General features: G+C 43.8%; 1 protein-coding gene across 2 annotated transcripts in view; it reads left to right on the top strand.

Moving 5' to 3' along the window:
* Positions 1 to 25269, top strand: part of INKA2 (inka box actin regulator 2) — a 41468-nt gene that overhangs the window by 12256 nt on the left and 3943 nt on the right. The window contains exon 1 of one of the 2 annotated variants that reach the window (XM_081946689.1): positions 19368 to 19598. The exons of the other annotated variant lie outside the window; for it this stretch is intronic. Coding sequence (XP_081802815.1) covers positions 19596 to 19598 — 3 coding nt within the window. The 5' untranslated portion in view covers positions 19368 to 19595. Of the gene's footprint in view, positions 1 to 19367; positions 19599 to 25269 lie in introns of those variants that run through there. 2 annotated transcript variants of the gene reach the window in all.

Below are 25269 nucleotides of genomic sequence, written 5' to 3'. Positions count from 1 at the left end.
GCCAATATCACACCCAACCCTATAGCCTTGGCTCAGAAGTTTAGTCGTCTGGCATTGTTCAAAGTGCGCAGGTTGGATTCACATCATTGTGTTTTCATTTAAGCACTGACACACTGCAGTACTTAAGGGTAGCAAATGCAACCTTTAACTAAATTTCCAACTCTCTTTATAGGACGAGAAAGGGCTAGACAGACAAGGCTAGACAGAAAGCCTGGAGATGCAGTGATAAGAAAACTTGTACTTACTAAAATGTTAGCAGCTGTTGCCAAATATTATGTGGACCATGAACTGCTGGGAGGGGGGTGGGAAGCTAGATTAAAACTGAGAGTGCAACCTTGAATCATTGCATTCTCATTATTCTGGTGAAAATTTATCTGTATTCTTACTATCCAGTCATAACTGCATTTATTTGGTTTGTTCCTTGATTTTTCTACTGGATCAATTTCAAAAGCATTTATTAAATTTTAAGCAACCAGGTCATGGGTAATCTAGCTAATCATAGTATAATTTTCCAGAATGCAGCCCTATCACAATTTCCTTTCTGTCTGTTTTAACATTTAGGCATAAAGCCAGAGCTTTGGAGGTTTGGTTTCTAGCAGGAAACCCTCTACCATTTCAGACAAATAGTTGCCCAATCTCTTCTAAAAAACCCTCCAGGGTTGGAGCACCCACATCCTTTGGAGGCAAGCCATTCCAGTGATTAATTGTTCTCTCTGTCAGGACATTTCTTCTTCGTTCTATGTTGCTTTTTTTCCTTAATGAATTTCCACCCATTGCTTCTTTGTCCTGCCTTCAGGTTGTTTGGAGAATAGGTTGACCACCTCTTCCCTGTGGCAGCCTCTCAATCATAATAGAGCTGGAAGGGATCTTGGAGGTCTTCTAGTCCAATCCCCTGCTCTATCAGGAGACCCTATACCAGTGATGGTGAACCTTTTTTGGCTCGCGTGCCACAAGTGGGGGGAGCACAGGGGGGTCGAGTGTGGGCATGCCGCACCCATAATGCAACGCGCGACCCCCCCCAGTACGCATGCGCGCACAACGCGTGACCCCCCCATTTTTACATTTTTTTTGCCCTTCCCAGGCTCCAGGGGCTTTATAGGAGCCTGGGGAGGGCGAAAAGAGCCTCCCCCGACCCCCCCGGAGGCCCTCCGGAGGCTTCAGGGACTGTCCGTAGGCTTCCCTGAAGCCTTCGGAGCGCTTAAAACCACCCTCCGAGCAAACCGGAAGTGACTTCCGTTTTGCTTGGAGGGTGGTTTTAAGTGCTCCAAAGGCTTCAGGGAAGCCTCCGGACGGTCCCTGAAGCCTTCGGAACGCTTAAAACGACCCTCCGAGCAAAACGGAAGTCACTTCCGGCGAAAAATAGCTTTTAAAAAGGTGAACTCAGCTGGCCAGCGTGCACATGCGCGCTGGCTAGCTGACAGGGCAGCGCCTCGCATGCCCTGACAAATGGCTCCGTGTGGCACGCGTGCCATAGGTTTGCCATCACGGCCCTATTTCAGATAGTCCAATCTTTTCTTAAAAACCTCCAGTGATGAAGCACCTAGAACTTCTGAAGACAAGCTATATACTTATAGCACAACTTATCTACTTACTCTACTAATGAAGGCTAGGGACATGTGTAATTTCTTTATATAGGATAAAAGCTCTAGAATTTGGGGATATTGTGCTTGCTTTATGTTCAGCATTGATTTCATCTTGGGGCAGACATCTGTATATGCATATATCAATCACACCCGTCCTGAATGACATATAAACTTGCCAAGGCAAGAGAAGTAAGTTAAATGAAACATTATATTCACCTCCAATCCTACATTCAGATCTTGATGCAAAATATTTTAAATCAATGCTTCATTTATTGAAAGAGATGAAGCTTTAGAGGTAAAAGGGCAAGTAGTGTAATAGACAGCCGGGATTTTCTGGCCACATTACAACAGGGAAAAGATTGCCTCTTTTTTAGCACTTTCTTCATGATGAGCTCTATCGGGACTTAGCTATGAATGTGCCATAGCTCAAAGCTCTTTCTCTGTGTCTCCAGAGAAGAACAAGAAACAGCCTGTACGCAATTTATGTAGGAGTTTGGTTTTATGAGCTCAGTTTGCATTGAACAAAATGCTGATGTGCGTAATATAAAAAGAAAAACCGATTATTTTCCATGTGAAGAGGAGGCGAATAAATGTCACATTACAATAAGCTCTAAGGCTGGCTCATTTAAAGTGGCATATCTTAATAGTTGTCAAACCAAAAGAGAATGCTAATCACTGTCAAAAATTTTATTTTGCTCCTACTTTGTATTATGGGGTGTTGCACCTTTTAATTGTTCAGCCAAGGAGAACATGATGATGGTGGAGATGAAACTTGCACTTCTTATGCTTTACCTAGATCCTTGATGGTGATATTTGCTGGCATGCCAGCTGTCAGCTCCGGCGCACATGCACGCGTCAGCCAGATGGTTTTTCGCCCTTCCGGAGGGACAGGGGAGGCAGTTTTCACCCTACCCAGGCTTCAGGAAAGCCTCCGAAGACTGGGGAGGCTGAAAAACGGCCCCACCTTGCCAACTGGTAGGCTTTCCTGAAGCCTAGGGAGGACAAACAACTGTCCCAACCGCCCAACTGGAAGTTTGTTCCAAAACTTTCAGTTGAGCCGTTGGGGCTGTTTTTCACCCTCCCCAGCCTCTGAGGCTTCCTGAAAACGCCCTCCCCCGGCCCCATAGAGGCTCTCTGGAAGCCGAATAACGGATCATTTCTGAACTTCCGGTTTGCCCGTTGGGGCTATTTTTCTCCCTCCCCAGGCTTCAGGAAAGCCTCTAGAGGCTGGGAAGGGACAAAAACAGCCCCAACGGGCCAACTGGAAGTTCAGAAGTTTCTGGCTTTTGGAGGGCATCCGGGGGCTGGTTGGGTGCCGTTTTTGCCCTCCCCAGGCTTCAGGAAAGCCTCCGGAGCCTAGGGGAGGAGTCACATGCATATGCACAGTGGGGGTCACACACACATGCACAGATGGGTGTGGAGGATTGAATTGGTGTGGGCACGCACGCGCAATTTTGGCACTCCATAAGAAAAAGGTTCGCCATCCCTGACCTAGATGTATAAATTCTGAATGAAACCCTTTTCCATTGTCAGTCTTGATAACTCTTAGACATTAGGCGATTATTTATTCTTTTTATCCGTTTTATTTTATCACATTCATGTGTGGAAACATCACAAAGCAGCATCCGTGAAATGATGTAAGAAAGAAAATACGATTAAAATACAAACAAATGAAATTAAAGTGTTGAGGAAGAGAGGTGAAATTATACATGGTCAGAAGAAAGAACAAAAGCTTCCTTATGTGTGACTGCCAGATGGCAGTCTGTGGATTTAGCAAACTATGCTGGACTTCCTGAAATATGCATACATATTTTCAGAACTATAGTGGGGAATTTGATATTATTCTCCAAGATTCTAAAATCTTGAACCTTGCTCATTCAATAGAAAATCAGCCAAAAGTTTGTTTATTTAGAACAACATCAGAATGATGAAAGTGGCATTGAGACATTACGGTCTAATGCTAATCTGTCCTCTTCTGCCCCCACCCCCTATGGTCACTGTTGTTTATTAATTAGCGTCATATCCTGCTTTCCATCCAGGAATTCAAGGAGTATATTTGCTTTTTTATTTTTTTTCCCACGATAATTATTTTTGGGTTGGGTTGGACTGAGAGTGCCTAATCCAAAGTCATGACTGAAGGAATATTTGAACTTGTGTTTCTGTCCCTAGATAACATTTTATAGATAACACTGATGATTTTTTCAACTCTGGTGGAACCTGGGCTTCGTTGAGCACCCACTCAACAAAATAATGTAAAAGTGGTCTAGAGCAGTTAAATGGTTTCAGGAAAGTATTTCTTTTCAGGAAAAGTCCCCACTTTGAACTACTGCTTACTAGTATACTAGATCCATTACTCTTTCTTGAAATACATATTTTAAGAAAAAATAAAAGTGATGTGGATTCATTCTCTGGCTGTACTTTCTCCCATAAGTTTTATTTTGTAAGGGAAGTCTGTAAAAGGTATATTATATTATATGAGCCATGGTGGTGTAGAGGTTAGAATACAGTACTATAAGCTACTTTTGCTGGCTGCAGTTCAATTCTCACCAGCTCAAGGTTGACTCAGCCTTCCATCCGTCCGAGGTCGGTAAAACGAGGACCTAGATTGTTGGGGGAAATATGCTGACTCTGTAAACTGCTTAGTGAGGGCTATAAAGCACTGTGAAGCAGTATATAAGTCTAAGTGCTATTGCTATACACCTCCCTATGGAAGTATGATTACAACCCTCCTTAGGGACACAATCCCCTTAATAGTTTGCCCGGCTGTGAAAATTATAATTATCTTTATCATATTAATACACAACCTGTGATTCTTTGGGCCATTATTTCAAAGATATTTTCTGAGAAGCAGAATGACCGCAAGCAGGAAAAGAAACAGTGAGAGGGGAAGTGACTTCCAACTTCCTGCTGGCTTCCCCACTAGCTTTCCTTCTAAGAAGCTGGCAGGCAACATTGGAAATGATGGTCACATGACTGTGGCTGAGAACATCAGCAAAGTAGCACTGAACTGGCCACTACTCTGCCAAATTTCAATCCCATAGGAGCCACAGATCCCAGATTTTGGACACATTTTATAAGTTAGTACATTTGAGGTACATTGATTCAAAAATTGTTACCCTATGACAGGGGTGTCCAAACTTGGGAACTTTAAGACTTGTGGACTTCAACTCCCAGAATTCCCCAGCCAGCTGGCTGGGGAATTCTGGGAGTTGAAGTCCACAAGTCTTAAAGTTCCCAAGTTTGGACACCCCTGCCCTATGATAACTGTTTCATCTGATTGAAAGTAACAAACAAACACATGAATGTTTTAGTAGTATATAGATAGTTCCATACTCCTTGTAAGCTTTCATCATGAGCACATGTCTACATTGCAAATGAATGTTTTATAGAATTTCCAAATCTTACATATAATTAGTGAATTAAATATTCTAATCAACTCATTTTAGGGCCAGCCATTCTACATTCTTAACTATCTTCCATGCCTCTGGCTTAGCATCTCTTTCTGGAATAAATAATAAACATCCTGTTTTTTTCCAGTGGTTTCTGTCATCTCCGTCATTTCACTTTTAATCATGACGCAAGACAAAGTCTGTTACATGCACTCATCTTAACTAGTTAATACCCCATTGCAGTTGCTCCCAAGAATTTTAATTTATGTGACTGCATGGTGAAGTATAGTACCTGAAGTAGCAATGCATCAATAAGCCAGTTACTTTTCTTAAATACAGTTTGCCATAATCATTGCTCCTGAACTTATCTTCATTCTGCTGAGTTACACATGGGATGACTGAAAACTAATCTATTGAAATATGCATCTACATTGTGACTGGGCCAAGACATATCCTATGACAGTGATGGCGAACCTATGGCACGCGGAATCATTTGTCAGGGCACACGAGGCGCTGCCCTGTCAGCTGGCCAGCGCGCATGCGTTTAAGCATTCTGAAGGCTTCAGGGAAGCCTCCGGACGGTCCCTGAGGCCTTCGGAGCGCTCAAAATGACCCTCCGAGCAAACCGGAAGTGACTTCCGGTTTGCTCCGAGGGTCGTTTTAAGCGTTCCGAAGGCTTCAGGGAAGCCTCCAGACGATCCCTGAAGCCTCTGGAGGGTCTCCGGGGGGACGGGGGAGGCTCTTTTCACCCTCCCCAGGCTCCTATAAAGCCTCTGGAGCCTGGGAAGGGCGAAAAAAGCATGTAAAATGGGGGGGTTGCGCCTGATGTGCGTGCATGCGCACTGGGGGGTCGCACATTGCATTATGGGTGCGGCACGCCCGCACACGACCCCCCTGCGCTCCCCCCACTTGTGGCACATGAGCCAAAAAAGGTTCGCCATCACAGTCCTATGATGTCAGATGCTTTTCCTTGAAAACAAGTTAGTACAATTCAGTGACTTATTCAAGGTACATACAACATCCTAGACTGTTGCAAAGATGACATTGTTCATGCAGATGAATGAAGTAAAGCCAACATCTGCAGGTATATTTCACCCATTTTGTGGTGAACCATAAGTTAGCCAACCCTTATATAAATATACCTTGAATATAATTAACATTGGGTTTCATAGGAACTCTCAATTTTAGCCTGTTAAATACCTGCCTGATCACACCTAGTCATAATAAATGCAATTCGAATGAATAGAATACTTTCATATTCTGAAAGAACTTTTGTCCATGAAAGCCTATAATTAAAGATGCCTTCAGGTTTCTTTCAGGACAGCTTTCATTCAGATATTTTGAACTGCCTAGACGTAAGTTATGATCTTCTAAAATTGGCATTTTGATTCATTGAAAAGGATACTGTTAGACTTGTGAAGTTCAGTGGATGAAAAGCCAGCATATTTGATATATTATACCGTATGGAAATGCATGGATTTTCCCTTTGATTTGAAAATGTGAAACAAAGGAAAGAAATTTGCTAGCAATGCTGTAGATGAATGACTATATGCCACTATTTGCTGTATTGTAAAAATGATAATTCTTCCTGATGCTGATGTGATACTTGTACTATTAATCTGCCAGTATCCTATCTCCCATTTGATATAATTTAAACAATTGATATAATTATTGTTATAAACCTACAGCTTTTGAAAAACATATTATCTTTGAATCTCTTTGAAGCATTGTCTCCCTCTCCTTCTCTCCACCTCTCTCCCTCCCTCCCTCCATCCTATTGTGTTCATATTTATTAATTGCTGTTTTGTTTCATTAAAGGCACAACCCTTTCACTGATGGACAGAAAGAGAACCCACTATTCTCCATGGCGCTGCTTGGAGAGTCCAAGGAAGGGTTAACACAGCCTATCTGCCCAAAGGACTGAGTTGATTTTTTCCCCTGGTCACGCCTCCTTTGCCTCCACAGGTTCAGTTTTAAAAACTCAGTCCGCCCTATAGGACGTACTCTGGGGAGTTCCTGGTCTTTGGACAAATAGGCTGGGTTCCCCAAAAAGAAAAACTATTTTTCAGATAGCATAATACTTATCAGGATTTTTTTCCCATTCCAATTCGACCTTTTTATTATTGGCTTTGCTTAAAATGGACTAAATTTAAACAGAGGCATTGAAGGAGCCCACCGGTTGCCCTAGCAACATACTCAGCTGTGACCACTAGTCCGGCGTCTGCCGGCGAGTGCGGGGACGATCCTGGAGTTGGCTCGCCCCCGGCTGCTTGCTAAGGGGATTTTCAGCTGAATTTCGCCCTCGGCGGCGTCCTGGCTGGCTCCGGAGGTTGCGGCGGCCATTTTGGAAGCTGCGTGTTGGCGCGCTTTCCAACGGCCGTTTTAAACATCTGGCTGCATTCTGGGCGCGCTTTTAAAGCGCGCGAAACTGGCGGCGGCCATTTTCTCTGCTCACTTTAACTGATAGCAGCAGGGAAAGCGCTTGGGTTCTCCGCACCTCTCTGCCTCTCAGCAGATCACCGCGGAGTGCTTGGAGTGTCCTGCCTGGGTCTCCAGCAGTACCGGAGCCTCTTGAGTGTCCCTTCGGCTGAAGGAGCGGCTGTGGAGTGTCCTGGTGTCTTCTTCCAGCCTCCAGAAAATTTGAAGATCTGCAGACTCTTTGGAGCCGGCTGGCCAGTGTCATCTACCCTTCTCCTGCACTTTGAATTGATCCAACACCCGTGCAGCCATGGCAGACGAAGGTTTGGAGCAGAGGGACGAGCTGGCTGGGCCATCCGCTAAGCGCAGTAGGCCAGATCCCTCGGGCCAAGGGAGAAAGGGTGGAAAAGGGGCTGGGGGAAAACCCCTCCATAACTCCTCAGGAAACAAGGCCCCCAAGCACCTAGGAGATAGGAGACTTGAGGGCTCCAGAGAGCAACCTGACAAGGCCCAGGCCCCTCATCTTCCTCAATCCTGTGAGGCTGAGCTTGGCCCTGTCCTGAGCAGACGTGAGAGAGAGGACTCTCTCTCTAACCAAGGGGATCAATCTCCTTCCATTAGTGGTAGGGATTCCAGATCTGTTTCTCCTGCTGCATCTCTGGGTTACCCAGACTCCCCCAGTTCCTCTGTAAGGGACGATTTGGGGCCTTTCCCTGGCTGTTCCCACATGGAGGGGCCTTTAGCTCCCACTCACTATGCAAGGGGTTCAGGCTCTTCTAGGCCCAGGCCTGTTGAGGACAAGGGCCCAGCTATTTCGCCAGAAATGCAGGAAATAATTACTCAGGCCATCTCTCAGGGCGTGGTTGAGGCCTTGCGCCACATGGAGAGCAAAAAGGGTAAGGCCTCAAGGCCTACCTCCTCTCTAGCAGCAGGCAGGGGCCGTGAATCTGGTTCCCCAGGCACCTCTGTCACCACAGAGGTGTCCACATGGGAAGATGAGACTGCAGATGAGTTCCAGCTTTCGGAGGACGAGGATATGCCCCCGGACAAACCTGCCTTCACTGGTTTGTTCAAGCCTTCTCTGTTTAAGGCCATTCTGCACAAGGCTAGAACATCCACAGAGCTAGGGACTAAGCCTAAGGATAAGGCCTCTATCCCCATTCCTCAGGACCTTAAAGCGGGCCTATTCAGTGAGACCACTCCAGATCCGGAACTTATCCCAGTTCCTGACATGTTTATGGACGTGGTGCAGCGTCAATGGGTGCAGCCGGGGACCCTGGCCAATCCCAGTGGCGCAGACAAAACTCTGTTCCCCCTGGAACAAAAGTTGGAGGATGTGCTTAAAATGCCTGAAGTGGATGCTCCAGTGGTCTCTCTGACCTCCTCTTCTTCCCTCCCAGCTGACCTGCTGGAGGGCTTGAAGGCAGAGGATAAGAGGTCGGAAAAGGCCTGCCTTAAGACGCACCAGGCGGCTGCCTGGGCGATCAAGGCCTCCACCTCCTGTTCCTTCTTCACGAGGGCTTCCTTGTTATGGCTGCGCCAATTGAGATCCAAGCCTCCCTCCGAGGCTTCTCGCTGGCGTCATGATCTGGACAAAATAATCACAGCTGTAGAATATTCTGCCGACGCTTCCCTAACAGCGGCAAAATTTGCATCCAGGGCGCTCGCCTCCAACGTGACCTCACGTCGCTTGCTATGGCTCCGGCACTGGCAAGCCGACATGAAAGCCAAATGGAAGCTGGCCTCAGCTCCCTTCAAGGGGGGGTTCCTCTTCGGGGATGCTTTAGACAAATTCGTAATAGAGACGAAGGACAAACGCAAAATCCTTCCGTCTACTTTCAAAAAGAATGACAGAAAAGGTTCTGGATCCTTCAGGAAGCAGCCTTTTCGTAATCAGGATTCCGCCCAGGCCTCCACCTCTTCCTATTCCTATCAGAGGCCCTACAACCAGTCCACTGACAGGGCACAGGACAGGGGCAGTTTTAACCCCAGGGGTAGGCAGCAAAACCAGGGCTCCTTTCGTTAGCCCTTTCGAGGGGGAGGCAACAACCGTCAGTTCAGGCGTGGCAAGTGACCACCAAGGGACTGCTCCCATCGGCGGCCGCCTGCAACTTTATGCAGATCGGTGGGAGGAGATTACCACGGATTCATGGATCCTAAACACTGTCAGGAAGGGGCTGACTCTAGAATTTCTATCATTCCCGCCCCGGACATTCATTCGGTGTCCTGTGGCCAGAAATCCCATAAAAAGATCCCTCATGCAGGCAGAGATCGATCATCTTCTCTCGATAAGGGCAATAGAGCCCGTTCCCCCAGAGCAGGAAGGGCAGGGATTTTACTCCATTCTATTCCTGGTCCCCAAGAGCTCGGGGGGGTGGAGGGCCATATTAGACCTAAAGCGCCTGAACCGGCATCTGGCCTACAAGCGCTTCAAAATGCAGTCCCTCCAGTCCATTCTCAGCTGCATTCGGCGAGACGACCTGCTCACCTCCATCGATCTCAAGGAGGCGTATCTGCATGTGCCCATTCACCCGGCTCACAGGAAGTTCCTTCGGCTGTTCTACAACGGCAAGCATTATCAATACAAGGCACTGCCGTTCGGACTCTCTTCAGCTCCACGAACGTTTACGAAGCTGCTTGCAGCTGTGGCGGCCCACCTGCGCAAGCTTCCCATCTGTCTGGAGTGCTACCTCGACGACATCATCATTCACTCGAGGAGCCAATCACAAGCAGCAAGGGACGTAAGTGTCACCATTCGCACCTTGCAGGATCACGGGTTCTCCGTGAACTTAGAGAAGAGCCACCTGGTCCCTGCCACTCGCATACAGCACCTGGGCACCATCATAGACTCGGCCTCGTGCCATGTTTTCCTGTCTCCAGACAGACTGTGCAATCTCAGAGCCAAAATCCGTCAGTGTCGCAAGACTACCACAATGCCAATCGTCCATCTATCCCAGTTACTGGGAATAATGATATCTTGCATCAATGTGGTTCCCTGGGCGCGTCTTCATGCCAGGGAATTGCAATGGTTTCTCCTGCCGATGCAGAGGGCGAAAGCAAGCAACTCGCCCAGGAAAGTTCGACTCCCATTGAAGGTGTCCCGCTCCCTGAAATGGTGGCAGTCACGGGCAGTGGAAAAGGGCTGTCTGTTCAAAGAGCCCGACAGGATAGTTGTCACTACAGATGCAAGCCTCTTCGGTTGGGGAGCGCATTGTCAAGGTCAGCTGGCACAGGGCAAGTGGTCTCGCGCGGAAGCGGCTCGAAACATCAATTGGCTGGAGCTGAGAGCTGCCAGACTCGCTCTGCGACGGTTTTGGAAACAACTCCGGGGCCACCACGTGCTTCTGCTGATGGACAACATTGCCACAAAAGCACACGTGAACAGGCAGGGTGGCACTCATTCCAAGAGACTCATGGCGGAAGCAGAGGCCCTGGGTCGTTGGGCAGAGCTTCACTTAGCGTCGCTGAGAGCAGATCACATCTCAGGCACCAGCAACGTAAGTGCAGATTGGCTGAGTCGTCAGACACTCGACAGCTCCGAGTGGAGGCTGCATCCGGACCTGTTCGACCAGATTGTGCAATGGTTTGGCCTGCCACAAGTCGACCTCTTCGCCACGGCAAAGAACACTCACCTGCAGAGATTCTTCTCTCGGTACCGGTCTCATCAGGCGGAGGGGACGGACGCCCTGAGGCCCCAATGGCCTCCCGGACTGTTGTATGCGTTCCCGCCTCTACCTCTGATTCCACAGGTAATCTCCAAACTCCTGAGGGAGAGGGCGGAGCTCATCCTGGTAGCTCCATATTGGCCCAGGAGATCCTGGTTTGCGGATCTGACCGACCTCTCAGTGGAGAGACCATGGAGAATCCCTCCACAGAAGGTGGTACTGACACAGGGGGCAATCACTCACCCAGAACCCCAGTGGCTCCAGCTAGCCGTCTGGCGCTTGAGGGGCAGCTCCTGAGGGACCTACACCTCTCGGACAAGGTCATTCAGACCATACAGGCTTCCAGACGACCGGCCACGACTCGAATTTACGAAGCAACTTGGTCTGCGTTCTCCACTTGGTGCGAACAGCGGAACATTGTGAGCGCTGAGGCTTCTATGCCTCAGTTACTGGACTTTCTTCAAGCTGGGCTGGACAAAGGTTTGGCACCAGCTACACTTCGGAGGCAGGTCGCGGCTTTGTCTACCATTCTGGCGAGGCACCAGCCTCAGACATTGAGTCATCACCCCCAGATCAGGAGCTTCCTAAAGGGGGCCTCCAATTTGCGACCCCAGGTGGTGCATAGATACCCAACCTGGAACCTACCATTTGTTTTGCAGGCCTTAACCTCTGCGCCCTTTGAACCGTTGAGAAAGGTTTCCCTTCGGCACCTGTCTTTAAAAACTGCCTTCCTGATAGCTATCACCTCGGCCAGACGGGTGTCGGAGATTGCGGCCTTCTCTGTCAGAGAAGAACTTTGTATCATCCACCCAGACCGTGTCATCTTACGTCTGGACCCCACCTTTTTGCCAAAGGTAAATTCTCCTTTCCACAGAGCGCAGGAGGTGATACTTCCGAACTTCTGTCCCAAACCGCAGCACCCCAGGGAGCGCGGCTGGCACAAACTGGATGTGAGGCGTGCTGTTCGAATCTATCTGAAGAGAACTAAAGACCTCAGACGTTCTGAGGCCTTCTTTGTATCCTTTCAACTGGGGTCGTTGGGGCGCAAGGTTTCCTCATCAACTATTGGGCGTTGGCTCCGGGCCTGCATTAAAATGTCTTATGAACACCAAGGCAAGACAGTTCCAGCCCGTGTGACGGCCCACTCCACGAGAAGCGGGGCTACGACTGCAGCGTGGGCGACCCAGGCATCCATCCTGGACATTTGCAGAGCTGCTACGTGGGCATCTCCAACGGCCTTCATCAGAAATTACAAAGTGGACTCCTTTGCCTCCGCCGAAGCCTCATTTGGGAGAAGAGTATTGCAACAAGTGGTCGAGGCTCCGGCCAGTGGTGACATTTCCCTCCCTGGGACAAAATAGCTTGGGCATGTCCCTTCCTTGGACTCTCCAAGCAGCGCCATGGAGAATGACCGTTGTCTTACCTGAACGGTCGTTCTCGGAGCGCTGTGGGAGAGTCCAAGACCCGCCCAGGTTTCTTAACTAAATATGTGACAATTTCCGTGAATTTGCAGGAGCATTGAACTCCCTCGACGGTCAAGACTTTGTTTTTAAAACTGAACCTGTGGAGGCAAAGGAGGCGTGACCAGGGGAAAAAAATCAACTCAGTCCTTTGGGCAGATAGGCTGTGTTAACCCTTCCTTGGACTCTCCCGCAGCGCCCCGAGAACGACCGTTCAGGTAAGACAACGGTCAGTTATCCTGAATCAGCTAGAACAGTATTAAATGCCATAATAGTACATTTATATTTGCAGTTTATTTTAATTAATTATAATTGTTTACATTCCTCTTTTCAGACTGGAAATAATTTTAAGGTGGCTTATATAATCAATAATAACATAATACTCTACAATATTTAATATTATGATTAAAAGATCAGTAGTCTGAGATTAACAATAAACTGCAATTTAGGTGTCAGTAGTGTACTTTCTGATCGTTGGAGCTGAAGTTCAGAAACATGCAGTGATCAGTGGTTGTTTAATAAAGAGACAGAGGCTTGGTCTCCCCCGACTGTAATGATTAGATGCTTTTGTGAAGGAAGGGATATAGAAATAAGGAATCAGTTTTCAACACATGTGTTTGGTAAGGCATAACAAGCTCTTTTTAAGCTCATGGGCTTAGAAGAAGACAGTAAAGAAGAGCTGAGATCCTAGGCAGTGGCTTGGGAATGTTTATATGTACATATTGCTGATCCTTACTTTAATGTACCTTTATTGCCATATTGAAATCCCCCATGGCATAAACAGAAATACAGAGTTTTGTGAACGCTAGTTTTCTCCCTGCATCAGTTTCCAGAAAGCCACAGATATAAAACCATTCTTTTTTGCTCAGACCTTTGTGGTGGATGTACAGGGCTGGAGGATAGGACTGGAGGAGAGAGCTAGTGTCAGATTGTGCCTCCTGCTTATGAAAACTTCTTTGTTCATATTCAAGTGGCTGCATTCTCTTTAGCAATTGTATGTGCCTAACAAAAGTGTGGCTTCAATCTTTGCTAACCAGTATCCCTTGATAGCTAATTCCTTGTCCCTTCAGTATCACTTGCATCACATGAATGTTTCTTGGGAGTGTTTATTTCCCCTGTAATTTTTCTTTCAAAATCCTGGTTTTAAATTCTCGTATAAAAAGAATGGTGTGAAACCACTCATCATATGCCAGAACCTGGGTGATACTAGATCAGTGATGGCTAACCTTTTTGTCACCACGTGTCAAAAGCGCATGCAATACGCACATTATTCCCCCCAGTGCCCCACTCCCTGCATATGCACACACACTCCCCCCATACTCCCCCACCCCCGTGCATGCATGTGCAACCCCCCACCCCATTTTAGGCTTAGTAGGCCTCACTGCAGCCAAAATGGGCCATGGGGGGGAGCACCTCCTGGTCCTATGCATGCACAACCCTCCGCCCTCCCACGTATGCACATGCTTCTCACACATGCACCCCTCTCCCCACGCATGCACGGCAGAGACCAAAAAATCAGCTGACTGGCGGGAGGCACATGCACAATGGAGCTGAGCTGGGGCGACGGCTCACATGCCCACAGAGAGGGCTCTGCGTGCCACCTGCGGCATGCGTGCCATAGGTTCGCCATCACTGTGCTAGATTAATAGTTGCTTGGGAGCTTCAGGGAAATGCTTGCATTTGAGTAAATTTTCTGTGACAGGGAAAAATTGTCCTGCCACCTATTTACATTCTGAGTAACTGGACATTGTTACATCATGAAGCACCAGTATTCACTTCCAAGGGAGAGGTTATCTGAACGGCATTGTCCCAAGAAGATTCATTTGTTAACTTCAGCATTCTGGCAAGTAGCTAAGCAAACTCTAGGGTGCCCTGTGCATCATTTTGCTGTCCTCCTTTATTATCCCAGCCTCAGCTGGCAGAATTTGAAGCTGAAATGTAATCAGTTGCACAACCAAAGTGGAAACTACAGAATGAGAGAAAAGGGAGAGCTCGGATAATAGAAATTATCCTCCACTTTCCATGGACGTTCATGAAATACAAACATTCACTCTTCAAGAATACTGAAATAATACGCCTTTTGGAAGAAGTGCTTGTTATTATATTAAATGCTTTTGTGCTTCTCTTCTCCTCCACCGACCTTCGAAAGTATGAAACAAAACAATTGAAATATTTTATGATTTTTATATTTACAAGTTTGTAAAGATTTACCCAGGTAGACAGTGGCTCTGATCTCAATGGCAGGGTACTCTATTCAAAGTACTTGAGAATGCCCCTCAAGTAAATAAAACGAGTGTCTAAGGCACAGTATGACAAAATTCAAAAGTCTTCTGTGGAAATATCATATACAAGAAGATTATTGGCTTGAAAATCCTGTGCTGTACCGTAAAACAGAACCTGTGTTCCTCCAAAGTCTTGCTTGTGCCCCTGAAGGCCTTTAAAGTTCTGTTGAACTGCAATTTTTAATATCTAGGGAGTAATCAAATAAGTTATATTTTTTGCCTTGCATTTTCGATTGTAATCCCTGGCACATTCACAAGGCTCAAGCCCATCCCTGTTGCTAAAACTAACAAAATTAAACAAGTGGAAGTATTTTTGGAAGGTGGAACATGCGGAGGAGGAGTTGTTCACTCACCCTTAAGGAATGGGCTTGTAGCAACTTGTACGTTTTGAGACAGTTTTCAGTGAGGATGCCCAAGTGACATTTGTGATAGCTTGGAGACTATAGAAAGATTCCTTATATTCAGTCGATATTAGCTTCTCTGACAAGCAGCACAATTGGAAGGTGGCAGGTGGAGCTCTTTTCTATCAGTTATTTTCTGAACCTTTTAACCAGCCAGGAATAAAGGTGGCGGCTGCTACTATTACTACTACTACAATTACTACTGCTGCTTTCATTAGCAGTCTCTGTGGACTTCAGGGGTCATGCTGAATTGTGGGGCCAATCTTTCAGGGTCTTTAAGAAGGATTAAGGGGTAAAAGCCTTGCCCAGTAAAACACGCAAACAGGAAAAGCATTCCCAGAAAGGAGTTTTGTGGAGGTTAGCTATCTCTTTTGTCCCTTAAACTTTCCAAAAGACTTGGGCATTTTGGAAGCCCTCACTGTTGGATTATTGAAAAAGTGTATTTTACATTGTAAAAGGTGACTGCAAATGGTTATTCATGGCTTCTAACAAACATCAAATTGGAGACTTTTGCTTGCCTTTCCAATGTTCTACCAGAAAATTGTGACCCTCCTAGTACCATTACATTCTATATTCTCGGAAGGGTTTGTTTTTTTGATGAAAAATAATAAGTTGATACAAAATGTATGTGGTTATATATAAAGGTAGTCCTCAACTTACAGCAGTTTGTTTAGCGACCGTTCAAAGTTACAACGGTACTAAAAATATGATATATGACTTTTATGACAGTTACAATTTTTGCAGCATCCCCATGATTATGCGATCAAAATTCAGATGCTTGGCAACTGGTTCATATTTATGACTATTACCGTGTTGCAAGGTCATGTGATTCCCTTTAGCAACCGTTTGGCCACCAAAGTCAATAAGGAATCCAGATTTACTTAACAACTGAGTTACTAACTTAATAACTGCACTGATTCACTTAACAACTGCAGCAAGAATTGTTGCAGAATGGGGCAAAAATCACACAACAAATGTCTCACTTAACAACAGAATTTCTGGGCTCAATTGTGGTTAAAAGTCCACAATTAAAGATAAGAAGAGAGGGTTATACTATAATCCCAATAGGTCTCCTGCACTGGCTTTAGTCAGTTAGAATCAGTGGAAGTTCAGATGCCCCCCTTCCCCAAAAGCTGCTAGAATAATCACAATATTTCTCAAAATGAACAATTAATATAGGCATTGTCAGATTTGTGGCTGTAACACTCAACGATTTATATAACTTTATAGCAGGATCTTTTTATTCCTAGAAATAGATCATGAGCATCTCTGCAAAAAGCCTTCCCCAACTTAATGCCTTCCAGAGGTATTGCATTTCAATGCCCATGATTCCATGAAGTTTGGGAATTTTGGGAGGTGGAATCCAATACTTTTAGAAGACAGTATTGAGGAATACTTGGTAACTTATTTCAAAATTACTTAATGAGACAATAACTAATCAGCTGGGGGATATAGATTTATAGAGATAGCTGAATTGTGTTATATGAATTGGTGTGTGTGTGTGTGTGTGTGTGTTGTTTTTGTACTATCCTCCCAGTTGCCTCACAACATTCTTCATCAAACTGCTTGATTTAATTGCAGAGATGGTTGTGAGATCACTCAGATATTTGATTATTTTAATTTTCCCTTTTGGGATTGGAGATGGCTTGAGAGTTCATATTCTCCATGATGACTATGCTTATTACAGTTCATCACTGCCCAATTCAATGGTTGGCTGTACTTTAAATGTTATATTCACTTCAGGGCACTCCTTGGTATTTTGAGGAGCTTTGTGAAATGAACCAGGTGAAGAGATAGTGTTCTTGCAATGATACTGGTAGTAAACAAGAAATGAATGCAACCAAACACAAGTAAGAAGTCATTCTGAGCCAACCTTGCGATGGTAAAGGCAGCAAATCTATTATTACTCTTAGACAGAATCCTCTGCAATCTTAGCTGTGGATTAGACCTGCTCACATGGCTAATTCAAACAGGGAGGCGAATGGGAGTTAAATCCCGGTTGTAATCAATCCCTCTTTAAGAGAAAAGGACATGCAAGAGATCCTTAAATAGGCATTGTTTTGCCCACCTTAAGAAGCCACAGCAAGATTCAACAAAACTGGACAGTTGTCAGCCTATCTCTAACCTTCCCTTTATGTTGCAGACAGGGCTGCAGTTGTGGAGAGGTCTCAAAGATACAGATAGTCCTCGACTGAAAAAGGGTGTTTTGTGACCTTTTTCGCATGACCATTGCAGCATTCCCATGGTCATATCATCAAAATGTGGACACTTGGCAACTAGCAAGTACTTATAACAGTTGCAGTGTTCCAGGGTAATGTGATCACCTTTTGCGACCTTCTGACAAAGTCAATGGGAAAGCCAAATTCACTTAACAACTATGTTACTAACTTAAAACTTAACAATTGTGGCAAGAACGGGCATAAAATCAGGCAAAACTCACTTAACAACTGTCTTGGTTAGCAACAGAAATGTTGAGCTCAATTATGGTTGCAAGTCAAGGATTACTGTTTATATAGATTCTTGGCAATAGGTCAAACCTGGGCATGGGATACAAATTGTATTTGTCAATCTCGTAAATGATCTTTCATAGATTTGGGTGGGAGTGGTGTCACCAGCCTGTTCTCCTAGGTCTTTCAGCTGCTTTTGTGACTGTTGATTATAAAATTATTCTATCTGGTATGCAAGTGACGGCTTTACCTGGAATAGGTTGTACTGAAGATGGTCACTCATGTCCTTATCATTCCTCAATTAAATTACCATCATTTGGTCTACATGGGGCTGCTATTGAGGACTGTCTGGAAACTTTATGATCCAGAATGCAGAGGCATATGTACTCAGGTTGGATGCTGCCAGATTACATCCTTCCCAGTTGTAGGGTTCCATTTTTTTTTTACTACCGGTTCGCTCGTGCATGTGCATGCACAGAAGCATCCGTTCGGATGGGCGGAGCCTCCCACCGCCACCACTAACGGTTCACCCGATTCAGGCGAAACCGGGAGCAACCCATCTCTGATACTTCCTCATGCCAAATATTTGCTTTGTGGCTTCACCTTTAAATGGCATACAACTGTGATGATAAGCATCAGGTAGGTGGGGGAGAAGTAGAGGTAAAGCCGACAGAGATAATGAAAAATATGGTGAAATCATGCTTAGTTCAAACAGTTACTTTGCTTTTTATGCTAAAATCCAGTACAAAAATGACAGAAAGAAGTTGCAACTTGGATATTCAACAAAGTGAGGATAATAAGTATGCAAAGCAAGATACTGGACAAGGATACAGATCTCCCAGTTCCATTCTAAATAAAGTTATCCCCAATTTCCTAACAGAAATTCAATACAATTGGGGAGAGGGGGCACCTAGAACTAAAATGGAAACTAAATTATAGATAAGTAGTTTGGCAGCCTATTCTAAGAACCCTTGTACTAGGCATAGTAGAAAAGTGATAGAAATTTTGCATGCATATTTAGTTAGATAAGGTCCGGATAAGGAATGCTGACTCAGTCTTCCCCATTCTTCCTTAGGACATGGAAATGTGGCTTATAGTTTATTCATGTGGGGCCAACTTTAGAATACCTTTTACACATGACTAAAAGGTAAATGTTTTGGTAGATTACCCTGCAGGGAAATCAGATTTGGGTAAATTCCTTTGGTCTGTACAAACCAACTGAGAATTAACCAAAATGTATTTAAGTTGAAAACCATTTGAAACTAGTTTTTTTTTTTTTACCCAAAAGCAAGGAATGCAAGAGAGCTTCCTTGGACTTAAAAAACTCTGTTAATCATGCAACATGGTTTCCTAACCAGTTTAGATGTGGGGGACTATAGAACTCAATTCTACAAAGTAACTCAATTACCTCAGAAAACATTTTAGTTACAGTACATCTTAGAATATTCATGAAGGGGATTTTTAAGAATGTGGCTTATTCCATGCCAAGCATTAGCACTACTCATCACTGTCAAGTTGAAAGATTTTGTTAATTAACACATTTGCTCAGATTTTAACAAGTCAAATAGTTGACTAAAAGTAATTCTAAGTACTTGAAAATATAGGTTCCATCTTAAAAGTATTCCTCCCCTCTTCTCTTTCATGCAGCATGTGTTATCCCTGTTTAATATAAAAGCATCCTCTAGAAGAGTAAAGCCACCTTGCATTAGGGACATACCAACTCATAGGCCATTTTGAAGTGAACTTCTTTGTAACAGAAGGTTCCTTTGTGGCACAGTGGTTAGAATGCTTTATTTCAGGCTAACTGCAGACTGCCAGGAGTTCGATCCTGACCAGCTCATGGCTGACTCAGCCTTTCATACTGCCAAGGTCAGTAAAATGAGGACCCTGATTGTTGGGCCAATAATGCTGGCATTAGTAAACTGCTCAGAATACTGAAAGCACTATTGAATGGTAAGCACTTTTCCTATTCCTATACACCTGAGACATCTATAGTTTCTAATATGATCGGTCTTTTGAATTTATTCTTATATTAAAAGATTTGGCTTTAATGTCAGGCATCTTTTTAAACTCTGCATTATTTGCATACCTATGTTGGAAAAAATTGCTTGAATACAAACACCTGGATCCATTGCTTTAACATCCAACCCTCTCCCGCATATCAAAGAATAAACCCCGATGGTATTGGTGTAATTTCTATACATTCCTTTTGTGCTGATTATAACATCCTCTTCCAATAACCCAAATATTGTTCACTGGAGGCTCTGTTTCCTCCCCCTCGTTGTTAAGAGCTGCTGTGGCAATCCTTTCTTTCCTGTTCTCAGGGTTTCTCTGAACAACAATTTCCTCTCACACCTCTTTCATTCAAGGGAAGGACATCTGTCTTCCTTCCAATTATGAGAAGCTTCTTTTCTGGCCCCGCATTCAGCTGGGCTCTGTTATCACACTCTTACCCTGCTCTGTACCAAAATATGAACCTACTCCTCCAGCACAACAGATGTGGTGACAAATTAGAAATGAAAACAAGTGTAGCCCAAGGGGATTGGATGGCACTGAATTCCAGGGAAGCCCTGCAGAATCTGACTCTTGAGCAAGAGAGAGAGATGGAGAAATCAGGAATAAAGTATTTTAGATCTTTTAAGTATGTCTCCATATACTGAAATATTTTATAATAAAACAGGAAAATAACGGACAGTTTATCTCTCATCCATTAAGTTATGTTGTACTGGTGGTTAAAATTGGGCATTATTTAAAAAATAATAATGTCTGGATAAAAATTAACATGCTTAATTCTACATGAATATTCTACATGTGTTTTTGAAGCAATATTGCCCTGCCAGCTTCTAAAGACTCAAGACAGTATTGTACGAGCACAATTAAATACAAGCACTGTTTTGCACAGCTAGTATACCAATGCGAGAATGTCACTGACATGCTCTTTTCCTTTAAAATAAATTTTGAAAGTGCTAGGAAAAAACATCAGGATTTGTATGTGTGTGTATGACCCTTCTCTCTACCATAAGCATCTTCTAGAGCAGCAGTTCTCAACCTGTGGGTCGCGACCCCTTTTGGGGTCGAATGATCATTTCACAGGGGTTGCTGAGACCAGCGCAACTCTAAACTTTAGACTCCATCTTGCGCTCCTTGAAATCCCCCACTGATGGGCTCCAGAGTCGCTCAGTGCATTGCCGCAGCTCCACGCCATAAAAAACATGTGCACGCACACACCCCGTACCATTAGCCTTGGAGACTTCGTAATGGCAGGAAAGTGTTCCTGCGAAGGAGGAAGGGGCTTAGGTCCTGCTCCAGGCTGTAATTATGTGGGGTGTGCGCACGGCTATGTTTTCCATGCCGCTGCCAGGTACTTTTAACTATATCTAAATCCACAACCAGACCTGTCATCAAGAGCTAAGCTTAGGAGTCCGAATTGGCCCCATTCACACAATGAAAACCTGCTTGCTAAAAGTACCATAACCATGCACAAAGGAAAAGAGAAAAACAATGCAATACAGGTAAACAATTTAAAAAATGATACAAGTGGAATTATTATTAGAAATAAAATGTAACAGAGAAAATGATATGCATGAAAATATAACGTTGGGTTTCCTGAAATGCCACCCTGAGAACCCATCAAAGAAAGTAAATAAGCAAGGGCAACAACGGAAAGGAGGAAAGATGAGAAGGGAAAGGAAGAAAGGGTAAAGCAGAGGAAGTAGGAGAGGGGAATTAAGAGTAGGGGAGAGGGTAAGAGGGAGGAGAAAAGCGGAGATGGGGAGGAAAGGGGAAGAAGAAGGAGGAGGGAAAGGAAGAAAGGGTAAAGCAGAGGAAGTAAGGGAGGGGAATTAAGAGTAGGAGAGAGGGTAAGAGAGGAGAAGAAAGGAGGAGGAAAGAGAGGGGAAGAAGAAGGGAGGAAGGAGAGGAGGAAAGAAGACAGAGAAGGGAGGTAGAGAAGACAGAACGAGCAAGGTTGTTGCAAAATAAAATGGGGTGGCAAGAAAGTGACCCAAACTATATTCTATATATTTGTAAGAAAATAATGATAAAAGATTAATGATAATGATATAATTAATGGTAATTATAAGAGTGTATATTTGTGAATGAACTTGAAAGAGAAAATAAAAAATATTTTTTAATAAAAATTAAAAATAAACAATGCACAACGTTTCCCCAATAAATTAAGGTTAAGCTTGTCACCACCACCAAGGTCAAGAGCACTCCTGCAAACAACCCCAAACCAGGTTGAAGATCCATCCAAGCAGCGAAAGAAAGTTTGTGAATGAAGCTGCAGGCAACTTAGTTAAGGAGGCTGTGGGAATAAAGCCAGTGTGTCTCTGTGTATGTGTGTGTATGATTGTATAGCAGCCAAGGTTGTCCAGCCTCCAGGATGTGGTTCTTTTCAGACCCAAAATTTAGGAGCAGACAAGATGTTGGCTGCCTCTAAAAAAAGATGCGGAGACTCTAGTTTAGAAAAAGTGCAAAGAAGAGCAACCAAGAGGATTAGGGGACTCAAACATATGCAGAACAGTTGCAGGAACTGGGTCTGTCTGGTTGAATGAAAAGAAGGACTTAAGGGTGATGTGATAGCAGTCTTCCAATATCTGAGGGGCTGCCCCAAAGAAGAGGGGAGTAGAAGTAAAGTAAAGTCTTAACACTTAAGCAAGAAAAACCAAAGCTACACCATGCTTCAAGACAAAATTTCATTTATTTGTAATTAGAAATAAATATTTCACAATATATAATTACATATTGTTTTTGTGATTAATCACTATGCTTTAATTATGTTCAATTTATAACAATAGAAATACATCCTGCATATCAGATATTTACATTGCGATTCATAACAGTAGCAAAAGTACAGTTATAGAGTAGCAACGAAAATAATTTTATGGTTGGGGGTCACCACAACATGCAGAACTGTATTAAAGGGTCAAGGCATTAGGAAGGTTGAGAACCACTGTTCTAGAGATTCTTATTTTTAAACTATTCCTTCTCCTTTTTCCTTGCATCCACCGTATTTCCATACCTTAATTGTTGGAATACACAATGAATTGCTGTGTTTAAACAAAAAAAATGTAATTTATGATCTCACATTGCATAATTTCTTCAGATGTAGTATATACCAAAAAAGCATTAGCAGGGATTTGGAGTGAACTTTTTGAGGGCCTTGACTTCCTTTAGCCTGAAAGAAAAGTTTGTAATAAACGACTGTTTGATAACATATTATTTAAAACTCCAACATTTAGTTTTTGCTTGACTCAACTATAGGATGCATAAATGGCAAATTAACATGACTCCAATATAGCTGATGAGAACTTATTCATATCTTGGGATGCAGTTTCACGTTTCCTTATATACAATTCTCCTATTGGGCCAAGTTTATGCAACATTGCTCCTCAGATGTCTTGAGTTCTTCCATTCAAGGGGGTCATTTTTTATTCCTACAACTTGAAAATGTCTTGCTAAGGTTGTTTCTCATGTTCTTTATGGTGTCCAGAGTTGCACTTTCAACCCTAGAAGCTTTTCAGTCCATGTTTAAAACGGGTGCACTTGCAAGACTCATCAAAATATCTGCCTTACAGGTTTGGTTTCTATGGTTAGGTTTGGTTTCAGAGCCTGGTACTATCTCATTAATTTATGGCCAAAATTAAATTTAATTCCCTCTGTGATTTCATGGACTCCCTGTGGAAGTCTCACATTAAGAAACATTACATTCTGATTTCTCTTCAGTTTATATAAACCATAAATTAACTGTTTCTAAGGAACAGGAGCAAACATATTTTAATTGGCTGTTATTTTTAGGTTGCTTGCAACTTACTGTGTTGTTTTAACTGACTTCACAGCAAATTCTCCTATAAGTGGAACACCAAAATCTGGTAACATTAGACATCCAGCTGCAGTGTGACTTATGTAACAGTCTTTATATAACTTTGGTTAACAGTACCATGTGCATTGTGTTATTTAATATGAAGTAAATTTGAGATTATATAATAAAATTAAATATACAAGACAGGGGTGGGTTCCTGCCGGCTTTACTGCCGGTTCGTTCATCCGCGCACGCTGGATATGCGCTGTGTGTGCATGCGCAATTCAATTAATTGTTCTGTGCATGCGTAGAACTTAAAAACAAGATGGCGGCGCCAATGTCGCTGACCGGAGAACCGGTTCGGGGGCGTGACAGGCCTGGGTCGCTGCCAGTTCCAGCGACCAATGCAGCCATACCACTACCGGTTCGGCCAAACCAGTAGGAACCCATCGCTGATACAAGATAAACTATATGAACTGTTGATTAAATAGGATAAAAAAATTTATTTCAAAATATGTGTGTGTGCATCTGTTTCATTTTTATCCGTGTTAAATTTCACTAATTAAAAAATCAAAGTTGCAAAGTAACTGCAAGATGGTAACAAAAGAGATTGAGTTTATATGCAATATAATAGTCCTAGATTAAGTCAACACTAAACATATTTATCCTAGAACAATCTTGTGCTTTCTGAATGCTTTTGCTTAAAATATTCATCAATTCTTGTTAATAAAGAGCTTATGTCAACAACAGTATAGACTGAGAAAGTCTACTTTAAAAAATAAGATCCATTAAGGGGACCTGCTTTCAAGAAAGTATAGTTAATATTTCAAGCCTGCTCTATGTTGAGGGTACATAGTATTAAATTAATTTACTTCTAAGAAAATGCACATAGGATAGATTTAGTTAGGTACCAGGTAAGTAATTAGCTTGGATGTCTACAGAGAGTCGGATGGGGACACGATTTCTGTCATTTTTATAAGTATCATGATGCCAATGACATTAATGTGGCTTGGACTAGACAGCTATGCCCAAGATTTGTGATACAGCAGTGTATTTTGCCAAGTAGATTGAATCTTTAATTTTATTACTGACATTTTTCTCCTCATGACTTTACATCCTTTGCTAAATTATAGTCTTCTCTGACTTCTATTAGATTTTTAAAGCCTTCTTGCAAGAATAGTTGAATTTACTGCCTTACATTTAATTTACAGTATGTGCAGTTGCTGGCACCTAAAATACGTATGAATAAGCAAGTGTTCACAAAACACTTTTGGCATAGTCTTTTGTCCCTCGGTGAGTTCTGTTGGATCATAGGATGCACTTGACTCTCTATAGCTGAAAGACAACTTCCACCATTGAAAACACCACTGCTGCCATGTCAGTGATAGACAGATTGAAAAGAAGTATTAACTAGAGTGCGGGTGTAGGGCTCAGGAGGCCCAAATCCACAAGCTTATGCCAAGTTTACTAGATTCCTGTAGACTAATTATTCTCTCTTAACCCAACCAGAGGTGGGTTCCTACCGGTTCAGCCTGCTTCAGCCGAGTAGGTAATAACTCAGCCTGCCACGCCCCCCCCATCTTGTTTTTAGCTTCTGCACATACGCAGAAGCGTTTTTTACAGTACTGCGTATGCGCGCATCAAACGCGTGCACGCAGCACGTCCCTGAGCAAACCGGCAGTAGCAGCAGACGGAACCCACCCAACATACTTCACATGATGGTTGTGTGGATGTTTAAAAAAGGAGAAATCCAATTTATGGTTGTGATTATAAATAAGATGTGAGTAATACAGCTTTAAAATCTGGACAAATTTTATCTTT

The sequence above is a fragment of the Natrix helvetica genome, assembly GCF_964273705.1.
Source record: "Natrix helvetica genome assembly, chromosome: 3".
Lineage (NCBI taxonomy): Eukaryota > Metazoa > Chordata > Lepidosauria > Squamata > Natricidae > Natrix > Natrix helvetica.
The sequence above is the reverse complement of the archived record's forward strand: the minus strand, read 5'-3'. Positions and strand labels throughout refer to the sequence as shown.